General features: G+C 43.8%; 1 protein-coding gene across 1 annotated transcript in view; it reads left to right on the top strand.

Moving 5' to 3' along the window:
• The window catches only part of SZT2 (SZT2 subunit of KICSTOR complex), a 127,940-nt gene that overhangs the window by 103,195 nt on the left and 9,607 nt on the right, over positions 1 to 15,138 (top strand). The window contains exons 50-66 of the mRNA XM_063427658.1: positions 958 to 1,036; positions 1,352 to 1,531; positions 1,618 to 1,803; positions 1,886 to 2,049; positions 2,908 to 3,068; positions 3,728 to 3,825; positions 4,379 to 4,511; positions 4,920 to 5,047; positions 5,778 to 5,908; positions 5,995 to 6,177; positions 6,415 to 6,676; positions 7,892 to 7,971; positions 8,111 to 8,233; positions 9,021 to 9,223; positions 9,821 to 9,902; positions 9,997 to 10,077; positions 10,160 to 10,234. Of these exons, the coding sequence (XP_063283728.1) occupies positions 958 to 1,036; positions 1,352 to 1,531; positions 1,618 to 1,803; positions 1,886 to 2,049; positions 2,908 to 3,068; positions 3,728 to 3,825; positions 4,379 to 4,511; positions 4,920 to 5,047; positions 5,778 to 5,908; positions 5,995 to 6,177; positions 6,415 to 6,676; positions 7,892 to 7,971; positions 8,111 to 8,233; positions 9,021 to 9,223; positions 9,821 to 9,902; positions 9,997 to 10,077; positions 10,160 to 10,234 (2,349 nt within the window). The remainder of the gene's footprint in view (positions 1 to 957; positions 1,037 to 1,351; positions 1,532 to 1,617; positions 1,804 to 1,885; positions 2,050 to 2,907; positions 3,069 to 3,727; positions 3,826 to 4,378; positions 4,512 to 4,919; positions 5,048 to 5,777; positions 5,909 to 5,994; positions 6,178 to 6,414; positions 6,677 to 7,891; positions 7,972 to 8,110; positions 8,234 to 9,020; positions 9,224 to 9,820; positions 9,903 to 9,996; positions 10,078 to 10,159; positions 10,235 to 15,138) is intronic.

The raw sequence follows: 15,138 nt of genomic DNA on the forward strand, positions 1-15,138 counted from the left end.
GTCTAAAGGGAGCAGGCGAGCAACCAGGCTTCTCCAGTGCATAGTGGCGAGGTTGGTTTCGACACACTCTCTCTAACACACATTTATATTTTTAATTCTAATCCACCCAGCCTACCTACCTTTGGGAGAGCTGAGTGGACTTTCCGTGGGGTCCAGTGGGGCTGCTATTCCTGTGTGCGAGGGAGCAATGATCTTCCTGCAGCTCCTCTCTGCTCCCTCGCACTGTCTACAGTGATACCGAGGTCGGAATTACGTCATATTCCGGCTCCACACAGCGCGAGGGGGCAATGATCTTCCTGCAGCTCCTGTCTGCTCCCTCGCACTGTCTGCAGTGATGCCGGAATTACGTCACATTCCGGCTCCCGGCATCATTATACAGCACGAGGGAGCAGAGAGGAGCTGCGTTGCCCCAGCCTGCCGCTTCCATACCACACCCAGGGCGACCGGCTACAACTCTCCCTGAGCGGGTGTGCAGGCGGACGGCTCCTTACCTCCCGCGGGCGGGCGGCTACACAGCTTCCTGAGCCTGCCACCTACATAACCGGCCACTTTAGGTAAAAGGCTGACAAATCCCAGATGCCAGGGCACAATTTCTAGTCGTCATGGCGACCTGGCGCCTGGGGTTTGTCGAGCCCTGAGGCAGACCCCTCCCTATCCAGAAGGAGATGCTCCCATCTTTTCCTATAGTGTCTAGCTTTATCCCGTAAACCACTTTCCAGCATATGTAGTTCTAGAGGGCTGCGGTATTTTCTGTCAAGCGATTAGTAAAATAATGAGCATTGGCTGGGATAATGGACAGACTGACCCCATGCAGATTGGCATGTGGCTATTACTAATAAACGTACCATAGTTTGCAGAGTGTAAAATGATTAATGTGATGGACTCTGGCTGCGGCTGTTCCAGGCAGGAATGTTCAGTTTGCATTCCTTGCTATGTTTATATTTTCTGTTATCACAGCATTACTATCACAGCGAGCTCCCTGAGTTGGATCTGTTCCTGTACAATAAACCTGGAGGCCAAGGCACAGGAGGCAAAGGTAATATCCACATTTACATCATCGGGACTTTCTGGATAATATGGAGATATAGTATTATATTTCTGTAACTCCATAGCTCTGACAGTTATTGGACTGTAAATCTGTTGCTGCATTGTTCGCTGGCAGAGGTTTCTGGGTTTTGTAGTTTATGATGGATGCTTGTTTGCTGCAGATTATGTTGTCCTGTCTGATTTCATCGAGCTATATACTGCCATTTGCATGTTAGGTGTGAGTTCCTCTCGAATGCCAGACATGGCGTCGGTGTGGATTTCCTTTGCGGCCAGTAAACGATATCTACATTTTGGCTTCCTCTAGGCATTGCTTGCATCGCCCTCTCCTTTGTGGATCAGCACGGCTCCCTGATAACCCAGGCATATCTCGATCAGCAGCCCCTGACTTGCTCCTTCATCTCCTCAGATCTACTTAATGCCAACACATTTGACTCTCTGACCGATGTGAAGAGGTTTTATCTGGAATCTTGTCCCACAGACTCTGGTATAGACCTGTCTCCCCTCTTACCCAGTGGTCTTGTGATCACAGCCCCATCCCTTTCCTTATTAAGAGTTTCTGTTCTCTGACAGGGCTGCTGACCTTGGTGCGCTTCGATGTATGGGAGAAAGGAAACATCAGCTCCTCTCAGTTATCGGAACGCCTCTGCAACTCTTTGCGGCATGCCATCTGTGACGTCATCATTGAATTCAATATCCTGCAGAGCCCTCTCTGTGTTGAGCCTTTAGTCACAGCAAGTCAGGAAGCTGCATTTAATGGTACTGTACTGGCCAAATAAGAGCGCTACTCTTGGTATTTAGTCATACGCAGTGTACAGCATTTCACATTTCTTGTTAACAGGGAAGGGCCCCTCCCAGTCACTTCCAGACATGATTGGATTGGTGCAGCCGTTGAGCAAATCTCGTCCTTCTCCTTTGAGCATTCCTCCTTCTGTGGTAGCAGGCAGCACAGAACCGAGCACCCCTCCCAGCAAGACTGGCCGCCGGAGCTTTTGGGATATGCTGGTAAAGGAGAAGAATTTGTTTTTAGTGGGATCAGTTTGACGATCATTTGTTGATGGTGCTAATGCTGCTATTTTGGAGATGGATAGGATGTATTGGTTATAATTTATATGTTGTGTACACTGTGCTTGATGTTGAATATTATTATTAAACGTGTTACTGAGAGAGAGGTGACAGTAGAGAGGTGGGGTATCTTCAGATGCAGGTAATGTGAAACAAAAAATGAAGTAGGAAGTATAGATAGTGTAGTATGTTATGGATACCAGAGGATAGAATAAGAGTTGCACTTCCTCTTTATAGAGCTGTAAGTCAGCTCTACTTTATGTGAGTGATATGTACAATCTCCGCTTGTTTATATGGAGTGTGTATCTCCCAACTGCACAGGAAATAGAATAGATCAATCAGAAAACAAAGCAAATAAAACAAGTGCCTATATCCTGTAGTATATTGTATAAGTTGCAGCTGAATCAGTAAGTAATTGGAAATGCCTTCAAATTTTATGGAGCCTCCAAGTGGCTCCTGTCAATTAGGGTAGAGTCGTTTAGAGTGGTAGAGTGGTTTAATCCCCACTTTAGGATATATGTGGGGCTGAGTTCTTAAGCATAAGTAACAAAAACACAATTGTGCACACTGTATGTACAATAAGTGCTGATAAATGGAAATTTACATACTCCACTATCTACATCTCCTTGTCCATTTTTCGTCTCATATTACCTACCCCCGAGGACACCCTACTCCTTTGTACACATTCCTATCTGCCGGACAAGAGAGATTCCGGATTCGGTTGTTGAGCTGTCTGCCTCCACTTCATCAGTATTCCCAGCGCTAGATCTTTCCTAAGGTTTTTTTGTATTATTTTAGAGTAAACCAGACAGTGGGGAGCTGGGCCCCCCAAAAACCACTGACGACATTGTGAGTGAACGCACTGAAGAACCACGAACAAGGAGACGACATAAGACTGAGAGCTTGAAGGCGCCAAGTTACCTTGACAAATCAGGGATTGGGCTTGAACATGCACAGAGGTAACAGTACTACTGGCTAATTAAATTGCCCTATCTGCAAAGTTAGGGGGACATTCATCTACAGAGAGTACTACACACTTGGGACCTGTTTTAGTATGATGTTTTTATAAAACCTGTCAGTTAACTGATCTAGTATCTACTTTGCCCCATTAGCAGTTTGTCTTGCTAGATTGGACGACTAATCAGGAGGGAGGGATTGGGTGCATGCTGGGATATTTTATGGCGGTGGGGCGGGGGCTGGGCACAGTTGCATAAAGGGAATGGACATGGGCAAATTTACTGTTAAAAAAAGAAAATAAACTCTTGAAAATTGCTGACCTGCTCTAGAAAATGTTAACACAATGTTTATTGTTAAAGAAACAGACAGGACAAAAACATGTCGCCAAAAAATGATTTGTCCCGTGAATTTCCTGGTAGTCTATGGTGTTTCAGAACGATGCTCTGGCTCCATTTCCAAACGTGGTGGCTTTGGTTTGAGCTATATCCTTGAAGTGTGTGTTGGCTTAATAGTGAGCACCATTGTTAATGCATGACCAGGTCCGGTCACGGAACTTGTCAGGACTGAGGCATGGTGGCCGTGTAACCTAGAAACATGTGTGACCTAACATAGAGAGTTTACTGCCCCTTTAACCATCACTAAATGCCATTTCTCCTTTCAGGAAGCACCAGATGCAGTTGGAAGAGGGTGAGGTGGGCACCTTGCACCCGCTTTACAGTCACACCTGCCTGCAATGGATGAACTTTATGAATCAGCTGGGTACGTGTGATTGCCATTATTAGAAAGCCGTGGCTCCTTCTCCAACAACCTGCCCTGACTCATTTTACGGATATCTTCTTACTTCACATTTCTTTGCTTAAATGGGTCACTCTAGGCACCAAAACCACTTCTGCTTGCTGATGATGCAAGGATTCTGTCCTTACAGTCTTGTATTTCAAAGCTCATTATCTTTTTAGATAATGGGTGGCACATGTTCCTGCTCAGGATGATCAATTTTGGTAATTTTGTCCATAGCAAACCATGGCCTGTGGATAGCGCAGAAGTAAACCATGAATGGACTGCGTGTATACTGATAGCAGCTGCAGTACGAATGTTATCAGTTTATTGTGCAACTGCTCTTGGGGATAAACCACTTCTCCCACAAACCCCTTGCTCTGCAGTAGTTTAAGGGGTAAGAGTTTCTCTCTGATTGAGGAAGGTCCTGCCTTCAGCGTTCATTTGTTTTCTTGACATTATTTCATTTAACACAATGTCTGATCTTGCACCCTCGGCAGTATGCTAAATTGTACCTTTCTTTTTGTTGTGCCTGCAGGGTGTCCGTCTGTCCAGCAGTGCTCTGCACAGACAGTTTCACGCTTTCTCCTCCCATCAATTCTTATGGAGCTTTTCAGTATTGTCACGTCTTTGGCAAGTGACACCAGTGTGAAAGTATTTGAAAAAATCACGTAAGTTTTCACAGTAACTAACTAACCTGAAAGTAAAGGTGGGGCTGGGGTGTGTGTTTAGTATGTTGGAGAGTATGAAGGTGGACCACAGGCTTGGATGGTGGACAGGATGAGGGTAACGTATAAAGACAGAGGATGGCACAAGTAATTAGGATGTGGGAATTTGTATGGGAAAGTGTAATAGGAGTGTTAGAGGTTAGGAGCAAGGTCACGTTGAGGTTAAAGTGGAAAATGATTACATAGATAGATGTGTTAGATGCTGTAATTGTGATGGTTGGAAGAGTCGGGGTAAAGGGTGTCAATAGAAGGCATTCTGTTAGAGCTTAGAGAGTTACATTGGCTAGATGCTGATTTATATTTATTTAAAACTCCTTTCTAACCCCTCATTTAATTTGCTTGTGTCATTAGTGGCAGCAGTGGTTCAGTGTTTGTTCCATACTCACCTAGCCAGCAATGTAAACCGCGCCCTGCAGCAGCAAGGGAGCTCATCGCGGTGGGACGCAATTTCCACCAGTGGCGATACAATACAGAGCAAGGTAAGCTGCTGACTCCAGAGGTCGCTGCGGAGCAATATTCTCGTTATCCAATCTGGTGTGTGTTTTATTTTATTTCTTTTAACTGTGAAGGCCAAATGACATTCCTGGAATATTATGATAGAAAGATATTTGTCTAGCAGTTGGTCGTTTATTGGGTAAAATTCTGAGAATTGGCGTTGCCATTTTTCTTTCAGAAATCTGGTTTCATTTACACACAGTGAAGATGATATATATTTGAATAATGACCCAAGTTTTGTTTTGAAGCTGTACTCTAGCAAGTTGTTTTGGGAATGGGTGTCTGTCATGGGAAGTTTAACATGAGTGGAATACTAGTAGTTATAAGATGAGTCTGGGGAAGGCTGTGCTATGATGGGAGGAGTTGGTCAGAGAGTGTGCATATTTAAAGAGACATTTGGTAATCCTATTAAGAGTAACATTTGCGTTTTACTCCCAGTGTACACACGTTCCAATGAGCACAAGCTCGGAAAGCGTAAGTTCATCTTATCTGGTGTGGGAGCAGCGGGGGTGGTGTGGCACCTGGTGCACAATGAATGGTACTGGCTTCAATGCTTTTGCCACATAAGCAGATTGGTTTTGTGTAGAAATAATGTAACTGACGCTGGCAGAACCACCAACATAATGGATGTTTGAGATTTTTATTTGTAGGCATGTCTTTATTTTATATAATTCACAATGTCTATTATAATACGGTCCCTCCTATTCATATCAGCACAAAAAGGCTTCCAGCGTTTCGATGCTATGGAGCTAGGTTCTGCTGAAAAACCATTGGATATTTCCTGCCCACCTCGAGGCCTCGTTCCTCGCCAACGCTTCCTATTTATGGAAATTCAAGACAAAAAGGTAATTTTATGCTTTTGCTAATAGAATGCATACCTGACTTGTTTACGGCTAACAGCACCACTTATGTACTTTCTAAACATCTACAGTTCACTCTGCACACATACAACTGGTCTCCGGACCTAGGCGCGTCGCTGAGTCGCTCGTTGGTGCGGTTGGTCCAGTGGCAGAATGCACGGTCCCACGTGGTGCACTGTCTCCTTAGCCAGAAACTTGGACTGTTTCATCACTACTGCTTCGCAGACCCTCCTTGGCATGAGGACAGCAAGCAGGTAATGTTCTGATCATCTCCCCCTTAATCTTAGGACAGGTTAGTTATTCCACTGTTTTCTGTAGAGGAAACATGACTTGTCTCTTCCAAGCTGACATAATAAATATTAATTTTAGCAGCTAAACCCCTTGAGATACCGAAGTAATTAATTCCTCTTCTATTTATAGTGAAGCTCTCATACAGCTAAATGGTGACTTCCCTCATTGTCCAATATTTATGTTTCTTCTTTTGTCTCCAGGATCCAAATTCATTCCTAAACTCCACCCTGGAGGTGGATTCTCTGATCAGGAGTCCCACACCACCACCACACAAAGAACAGACACGCCTGGGCACTACCACCCGCAGCCTACAAACCCTGCACTTCCACCCGGACATGGTGCCTTTCGATGAGGTTCTCCGAGATGTCATGCCGTTAAAACCCATGCATCTCACATCAGAGCAGGACACTGTGTCCCGGCAGGGAGCACAATTCCTAGATATTAAAAGTTCAGAGAGGAAAGGTCAGTAGTGAGGGTTGGAACATGTGGTGCAAAATATCATGACCACTTGGCATTTACTCTGTCACGGCTTACCTTAGTTGGGAGTCCGGTAGGCAGAGATTTAGGCTCACCCTTGCAATTAAACACAGGCCAAGGTCATCAGGTTCATCTGGCCTGATAGTCTGTGCACGGGGGCTGTGCAGGATAATGCTCCAAGTCGCAGTACAGGTAAGGACACAAGCAGGAGAATCGTCAAGGGTAAGCCAAAGTCAGAGGGTGCCAGAAGTCAGGGTACACGGTAAGAATGCCAAGTTCAGAGGATGCCAGAAGTCAGGATACACAATGCAACTAAGCCAAGGTCAGGGACCAGGAGCAAACGATCTGGATACACAAAAACAGGAACAAGACAGCAGGACCAGAGTCAATGAACTGACACTGCCCTCAGGGAGAGGCAGTGTCTTCTACCTGTTTAATTACGCATTTGCTTCAGGTGGGCTGGGATGATAGGAGCAGCCACAGGTAACGTCCAGCCCCCCAGTGCTGGAGATAAGGCAGGAATAAACATCAGGCTTAAGCAAGAACTGGAGAGTGGCTCTGAGGCAAAACTGCAGGATTATGGCACAGAAGAACCACAGTTCAAAACCCCTGTTGGGCACTTCTGGAACGACCACGTCTGGCAGTCTGGATGTCACGGTGAGAACCGTGACATACTCATAGCAAACTGAACGGGGGAGATTTTCATTACAGAAGACTGAGAACAGTTAAACCTTTTCAAGAATCTGAAATTCTCAATATAGAGGAAATAAAACTACTTTTTATTTATTTATTTTTTATTTGCCTTAAAGGTAAAAAACAAAACAAAAAAAAAACCTATTTATTATTATTTTATTATAATATGAGATTCTGTGAGCAAACTGGCACGACTGGTGATACTGATGCTACTCCAAGATCCAATCACATCCATTCTTCCAGTGGTTATTCCAGCTAGTTGAGCTGAAATTAAATTGAATATTTTTGGATGATTGTTTTAGATGTGTTTCAGGTAACAGAGCTGCTTTGCTCTAACTTGTAGTGAAGTTGTTACTGCCTCCGTTGAATGATAAAGTAATGTGTTAGAAACCTTGCAATGTTTGTGCTCCATTATTTGCTGCCCTTCCTGTATTGTTCATGCAAAGAGCATGTTACTATTGTCCTGGAAACGATGCAGTAAGCAACCTGTTTAATTTTATTTTCTAGAGGTGGAAAAGCAGTTAAAGATTGAAAACTTGTTTGTGACCTGGCAACAGAGATCTGCACAGTCCAATATGCCCATCAGTGTGAGTACCGAAAAATCTCTTCTGTAAAACCACGTCTGCAACCACATCACCCAGCCCTCTGCTCACCATCCACTTACAATACCCCAGACAAGCCCAGCATGTGATGGGACCTCGCTTTGTCCCCTTACCTGTCTTGCAGGCATCAGATCTCGACACCTTAAAGCAGTCTGCTCGCCTGGTCCATTACTGTGCCACTCCTCTCCTGTTTGATCCGGCATTTAAAGCTCAAATTCAGAATGACCAGAGCAGAAATGAAGGCAAGGTATGGTGTCTCTTAAACAAGATTAGATAAGTCTATAAAACTGTTTTGCTGTTGCAGGGTTTAGGCTTAGTCTGGATTCAAAACTTAAAGCATCATTAAAGGGACACTCTAAGCACCAAACCAACTTTAGATTAATGAAAACTCTTCCTGAAAAAGAGTGGACATCTTTAGCTTGCTTATTGCACAGTGAGTTTAATTTAGAATATCTTATCTTCTGCACTGGTAATAGCCTCCAGGGGCCTCTTGTGTTTAATTAAAATTCAATTAACTGAGCAGGACAGGAAGAGCTTCTAAAGTAAACACACTTGCAGTGAGATCTAAATGGAAATTAAACCAATTTGTTTCCATGCAGGCCGTGTGAGTCACAGCCAGGGGAGGTGTGGCTAGGGCTGTATAAACAGAAACAAAGTTATTTAACTCCTAAATGACAGTGAATTGAGCAGTGAGACCGCAGATACAGGATCTATACACCAACACTGCTTCATTAAGCTTTAACCCCTTAAGGACACATGACATGTGTGACATGTCATGATTCCCTTTTATTACAGACGTTTGGTCCTTAAGGGGTTAATGCAAGTCAGCTGCAGGTAAATAGAGCACCTGTACAGTTGCTGGTGATTTTACCAGGAAATGAATAGAATACGTTTTATTTATTACTTGAATTAGTCACCTATGTTTGGGGATGACCAGTCTAATGTAAATTGTGTTATACAGCTAACCCCTTCAGTACTGGATGTTATTTACAATAAAGGGTTTAACAACAGCTTCTTTTGTGTTATTTTCTCAGAAACGTCATCGTTCCAACGACTCCAGCACGTCTGGAAGAGATCGTAGTTATAGCTGTGACTCAGCCGAGATGCCGCCATGGAGGGTAAAGGATGAGCCATGGTTGCAGGAGCTGTGCACCGCATTCATGCAACAATACATTCAGTACCTACAGAGCACCGGCTTCATCCTGGTACAGCTCCGGCCAGCCTCTCCGGCCCGCAGGTATGGATAAAAAGATGGAGCAGACTTTTCAGAAACATAACCATACGGAGAATAGCTATCTCCAGGCCACAGTGTTTTGGGATGTGATTCAGGGCAGTCACTTTGGTTCTTCACTATTTTTTTTTCATCATTTATACATAGCGCCAACATATTCAGCAGTGCTTTACTATTACAAAAGGGAATGTCTGACAACACATAATTGACAGAAACAAGACGAGGAAGAATAGTATGTCACCATACCCTTCTAGCATCCAGTCTTCTCCTCCCTCTTCTTTAAGTTTACCTGGTGGCTTGAAAATGACCACACAGAGATTGTACAGCGCTACGGAATCTACTGGCGCTATATAAATAATAAAATAATAATTATGCCCTTTCTTACAGAATAATTCAATAAAGTGAGAATTGCTGGGAATTCAAAATGAATTCGAAAGAAAATTTCAAATATAAGGCCAAAATAGCCAAACTGGAAAAAGTGATGCTTCCAATTCCGCTAGTTTGGCCTTACATTGTCTGCCTTTAGTAAATAACCCATCAGTCTCCCTGGAAGGCTGATTTCATGTCTCCTGGTTATACCATGTAATTATTATGTATTTACAGTACCGCTCGAATAAGAGCAACACCAACATCCATAGCAGCAGAAAACCGAGCCTCAAAGACAAAGAATGATGGGAGTCCGAAGGTGAGTTTCTATCCTGTGAGCTGCTGTGAGAATACACCCAGGATTCTTTCACCCCCTCAACAGAATCTTTGCTTTGTTTTTTTCTACGTTTCAGAGTTCTAGTTCTGCGGTTACCACTTATCACCTGCAGAGGGCGCTCCCAGGGGGCATAGTGCTGATGGAGCTTTCTTTCCAGGTAGTATTGAAATGTTTAAAGCTTGTCTGATCCATGCAGCGATGTCCGCTCACAGCTCACACTTCTCTTGCTGTCTTCACAGGGCTGTTATTTCTGTGTCAAGCAGTATGCTCTGGAGTGCTCTCGGATACCCATGGGCCAGTCTGTGAACTCTCAGGTACCCCGGCCATTCTCTCACACTCACTAGCAAATATAGTCATTTCTCGTTCTAAGGATTCTGCTGCCGTATGTCAGCGTCTCTGGGATATTTACTAAAGTGACAATTCAAAGTGAACTTCAAACTTAAGGCCAGAGCAGCCACAATTAGAGCATTTTTAGAGCATGTTTCCATTTTGGCTGTTTTAAACTTGACTTTGAATTCTCACGTTAGTAAATAACAGTTAGTTTGATTCCTGGAAAGGTCAGCTCAGCCTTTCTTTCTGTGTCGATAGAATGCACAACATCAAAGGGCTAATCCGGGCACCATAACAACTTCACCTCACTGAAACCAGTATGTCGCCTAGAGGCCCTGGACTCTCTTATATTATCAGTCCTAGCTCCAGGAAGCCTTGCCTTCGGTTTCCAGTAATAAACTTATCTCTGGCCATTTATTTCTGCATTGGATCAAGAAAAGGAAGAGGGGCCGAGCTTTGTCTGCAGAATGGGGTGAAACCGTTTGAAAAATAAAGTAAGGTTGCGCCCATAACAAGTTCATTGAAATAAAGTTTTCATGGTGCCCAGAGTAGCCCTTTAAGTTGGGTATTAAAAATGAACTTTTGCCCAGGCATCTATAGGGCAATGTCGCAGTGGTATGTGTGCTTGGGCATTCTGTCAATAGCGCTGTACTCATGTATCAGCCACCACTGCAGGGGTTAAAGAGAGCTTTAGTGGTTAGAATGAGGAGTCCCCTTTTTTAAACTGGTCCCCTTTTTCGGTGGGTCCTTTTGGATAAATCTAAAGTCGAACTAGATCTGGAGCACCCAAGGAAGTATCACACCTCTTGCAGAAGGGTTTGAATTTTAAGCAGGAACAGCACCAGGGGACTCAGGGGGTTCTGGTACTATAACCATTACAGCGCCTAGACTGTCCCTTCATGTTAATTTACATAATAACCAGCAAAGCATATAAATGAAAAATAACACTAACATTATTTATATATATGTGTGTGTGTGTGTGTACATTTATTTTTATTTTAAATAACTGGAAACGTGCAAAAGCAAAATGTTTGTTTGCTGATTGAATATGTTATCGTCATCATTATAAGGATCTGTGTTCAGGTTCAAGGTGCAGACACTTGTTATTTTGTATAGGAGGTCTACACGGCAGTCAAATTTGGCGATTTTATTTGTTGGTCAGGTTTTATATTCACCTTATGAACTCGGCCCTGCCCATTCGTTCTGTATTTAACACAGACTCTGGGGATTATTCACCAAATAATGATATGTGGTGAATTATTATTATTATTTTTATAGCACCAACAAATTCAGCAGCTCTGTGCAATGGGTTGACTAACAGACAAGTTGGACACACAGTAACAGAGGGATTGAGGGCCCTGCTTAATGAGTTTACATGCTAGAGGGTGAGGGCTATAGTGACACAGTAACAGAGGGATTGAGGGTCCTGCTCAGTGAGTTTACATGTTAGAGGGAGTGGGGTATAGTGACACAGTAACAGAGGGATTGAGGCCCTGCTCAGTGAGTTTACATGCTAGAGGGAGTGGGGTATAGTGACACAGTAACAGAGGGATTGAGGTCCTGCTCAGTGAGTTTACATGCTAGAGGGAGTGGGTTATAGTGACACAGTAACAGAGGGATTGAGGGTCCTGCTCAGTGAGTTTACATGTTAGAGGGAGTGGGGTATAGTGACACAGTAACAGAGGGATTGAGGGCCCTGCTCAGTGAGTTTACATGTTAGAGGGAGTGGGGTATAGTGACACAGTAACAGAGGGATTGAGGGCCCTGCTCAGTGAGTTTACATGCTAGAGGGAGTGGGGTATAGTGACACAGTAACAGAGGGATTGAGGGCCCTGCTCAGTGAGTTTACATTTTAGAGGGAGTGGGGTATAGTGACACAGTAACAGAGGGATTGAGGGCCCTGCTCAGTGAGTTTTGTTTTTTTTTATAACTGTTGCAGGAGAGGAAATGAAAACCAAATTGCAAAAATAGCTTATTTAGAATTCTATAGTCTCAGCTTAAAGGATCACTATAGTGTCTCAAACTCGTTTTCCTGGCACTATATAATCCTTAGTGTCCCCCCACCCTCAGGGCCCCCCTGCCGCTGGGCTGAACAGGTTAAAACCCCTCCAGCCACTTACCTTGATCCAGCGACGGGCTTGCTCGGCGCTGGTGACCTCTCCTCCCCCTCCGACGTCAGCTCCCGAGTGGAGCCGAATGCGCATGCACGGCCATGCCCCTAGGAAAGCATTTCTCGATGCTTTCCTATGGATGTTCTGCACACTGGATGCGATTTTCGCATTGAGCGTCGTGGAAGCGCCTCTAGCAGCGGTCAGGAAGACATAAATACAAAAAGAAGTCCTGCGCTCACTCCCATCACTACTGGGCCGGCAGCAAGGACTACAATACACATCAGCCCCAGTATATAGTAAAAACCAAAGAAAAGAAAAAGTGTTCTGCGCTCTCTCCTTAATCCCTATGTATATTTAGACAAATGGAGGTCATTTAGTTGCTCCAATGGCCATTGGAGGGAATGCATGCCTGCCAACGTCAAGGCAGACCCCCCTAAGCGGGTCCTAACACTGACCCTTCAGCCTGCTTCCTTGAGCTTCTGGCAAAGATATCTCTAATGAGACAGAGAGGGGTATTTTTTATATACACCTCTATACTTATTAACCCTTAATAGGGAACACATGGGATGGGCGGCAGCATTGTAACCAGGCTGTGTGATACAAAGTAAATACAAATACAAAAAGAGAAGTCCTGCGCTCACTCCCATTACTACTGGGCCGGCAGCAAGGACTACAATACACATCAGCCCATAGTAAAAACCAAAGAAAAGAAAGTTACCTGCGCTCTCTCCTTAATCCCTATGTATATTTAGACAAATGGAGGTCATTTAGTTTCTCTGAAACTGCTATGTTTACATGTGAAGGGTTAACACCTGGGGGACCTGGCACCCAGACCACTTCGTTGAGCTGAAGTGGTCTGGTTGACTATAGTGGTCCTTTAATTATTTTAGTTGTTTAGATGAACTAGACAAACCCACAAATTCTTAATCCCTCCCCTTCCACCACCTGATTGTCTTCTGCATCCAGTGCTGCCTTGAGAGTCCATGAACGTTCCATCTGGGGTGTAATCTGATGGTTATCTCTGGGTATCACTAAAACCTCTACCTCATGATCCATTATTATTATTTATTAAGGCGCCGGTGACTGGTTTCATGGCCTTTGTTACATGTCTTTCACTAAAATTCAGCACTTAGTCACAATAAATGTTTCCTTTGGAACCTTTCCTCTCCTAGCTGAGATTGCCATTGGGCCCTGTGAAACCGAACGTCACCAAAGCTGATTACAGAGATCAATGACTTGTAATCAGATAAATAGTTCTTTCTTATGTAACACCATTTTCATTAACTTGCATGCGGACTAACACATTGCAGTGACAAGCTGACATTACACCCCACACCGTCAAAGGAAGTAAATGATTTAACTTGATTGGGTAGACAACACACAAACTATTTACAGTCTGAGAAATTAGTTGAAATTATGCGAATATCAGCCACCATTCCTAAGCTAATGGAGGCGATAATGTATTCAACCTGCCTCTGAATAATGGCTAGAAATTTGGAAGCATGGACAGTGTGCTCCGTATGTGAAGATAACTAGACTGCAGTTTACAACATTCTTAATCCGTAAAAGCCGGCCGCACAATCTGCATTGAATTGACAGAACAAGCCATGCTTTTACCGTATCATTACATGAATGGACAGGTTACAGACAATGATTATTAACTCAGAGATCAACACTTCACTTCAGTTTTATACTTTAAAGGTATAGCCATTTGTAAATCGTGATGAGATTAGCGGTTTCTTTCTCTAATCATGTTAAAATCACTTATTGCTCGTGTAACTGTACGCACAGTTGGGACTTGCTTATCTTACCATGAGAATCCCATGTTAACGTTTTAGCAGCACTGTGCCGAAATAGGATTATGATATCCTGTTGCGTGCCGGTCCTATTTTTTTAAATTGAGGTGTGCATGTTGCTGTATTCTGCTTGTGTTATGTATACTGTTGTTGTATTTGTGTGTATATGAGCTATTATATTGTATATGTTAATGAGTAGTTTGTGGTATCGTATGATACCTATGAATGGGGGCTGCTTGTGGAATAGTTTGTGTTCGGTAGTGTGTGTATGTGTGGGACTGTTTCAGGTATTGTATGTGAGAGGCTGCATGTGGGGTTGTGAGCATGTATGTGGATTGTTAGTGGTGTTGAGTTTGTGCAGATAGTGTGTATGTTTGTGTGTGGGCTGTCCGTATTATTTGTATGAGGGGAGGATTATTCTGCATTCCTGTATATATCTAGCAGTGTGGGTTCCAGGCTGGCCAGGTACAGGTCAAGGACAGGAGCTGCAACAGCAGCTGTGGGCTGCTCTACTACTGTGTGGATTTCCATTCACAAGTGCTGGGAGGAACTGATCTCAGATTACTTCCTCTACATGCTGCAAGGCATAAATTGATGATTGTCCTTCACCACCTTTTCGTATTGACAGATATCTGAAGTTTCTCTGGGACTCCTGATAGGCCAGAGCCTGTTTGCACGGCACTCAAGGCTGCTAGAGCCAAAGACACCTTGAGTGCCATGCAAGACGCACGTGCCATACGTTGCCTACCCCTGGTCTAGCCCGTAAAGAAACCATATGAAGAAATTAGATTTCCTATATTCTAGTGTTTTCAGCCATTGAGTATCCAAACAGTATGACAAGATAATGGACGCTGCCCACTCACTGCCCAGGATAAAATACAGTTTGGAAGGTATATTAATAAAAATTGCCTGATATTGGTTGGCTTGGGACATGTAGTGTAATTGGTTGCTATCCCAAGTCCATACTGCTATTGGTTGGCT

Source organism: Pelobates fuscus, chromosome 7, assembly GCF_036172605.1.
Source record: "Pelobates fuscus isolate aPelFus1 chromosome 7, aPelFus1.pri, whole genome shotgun sequence".
Lineage (NCBI taxonomy): Eukaryota > Metazoa > Chordata > Amphibia > Anura > Pelobatidae > Pelobates > Pelobates fuscus.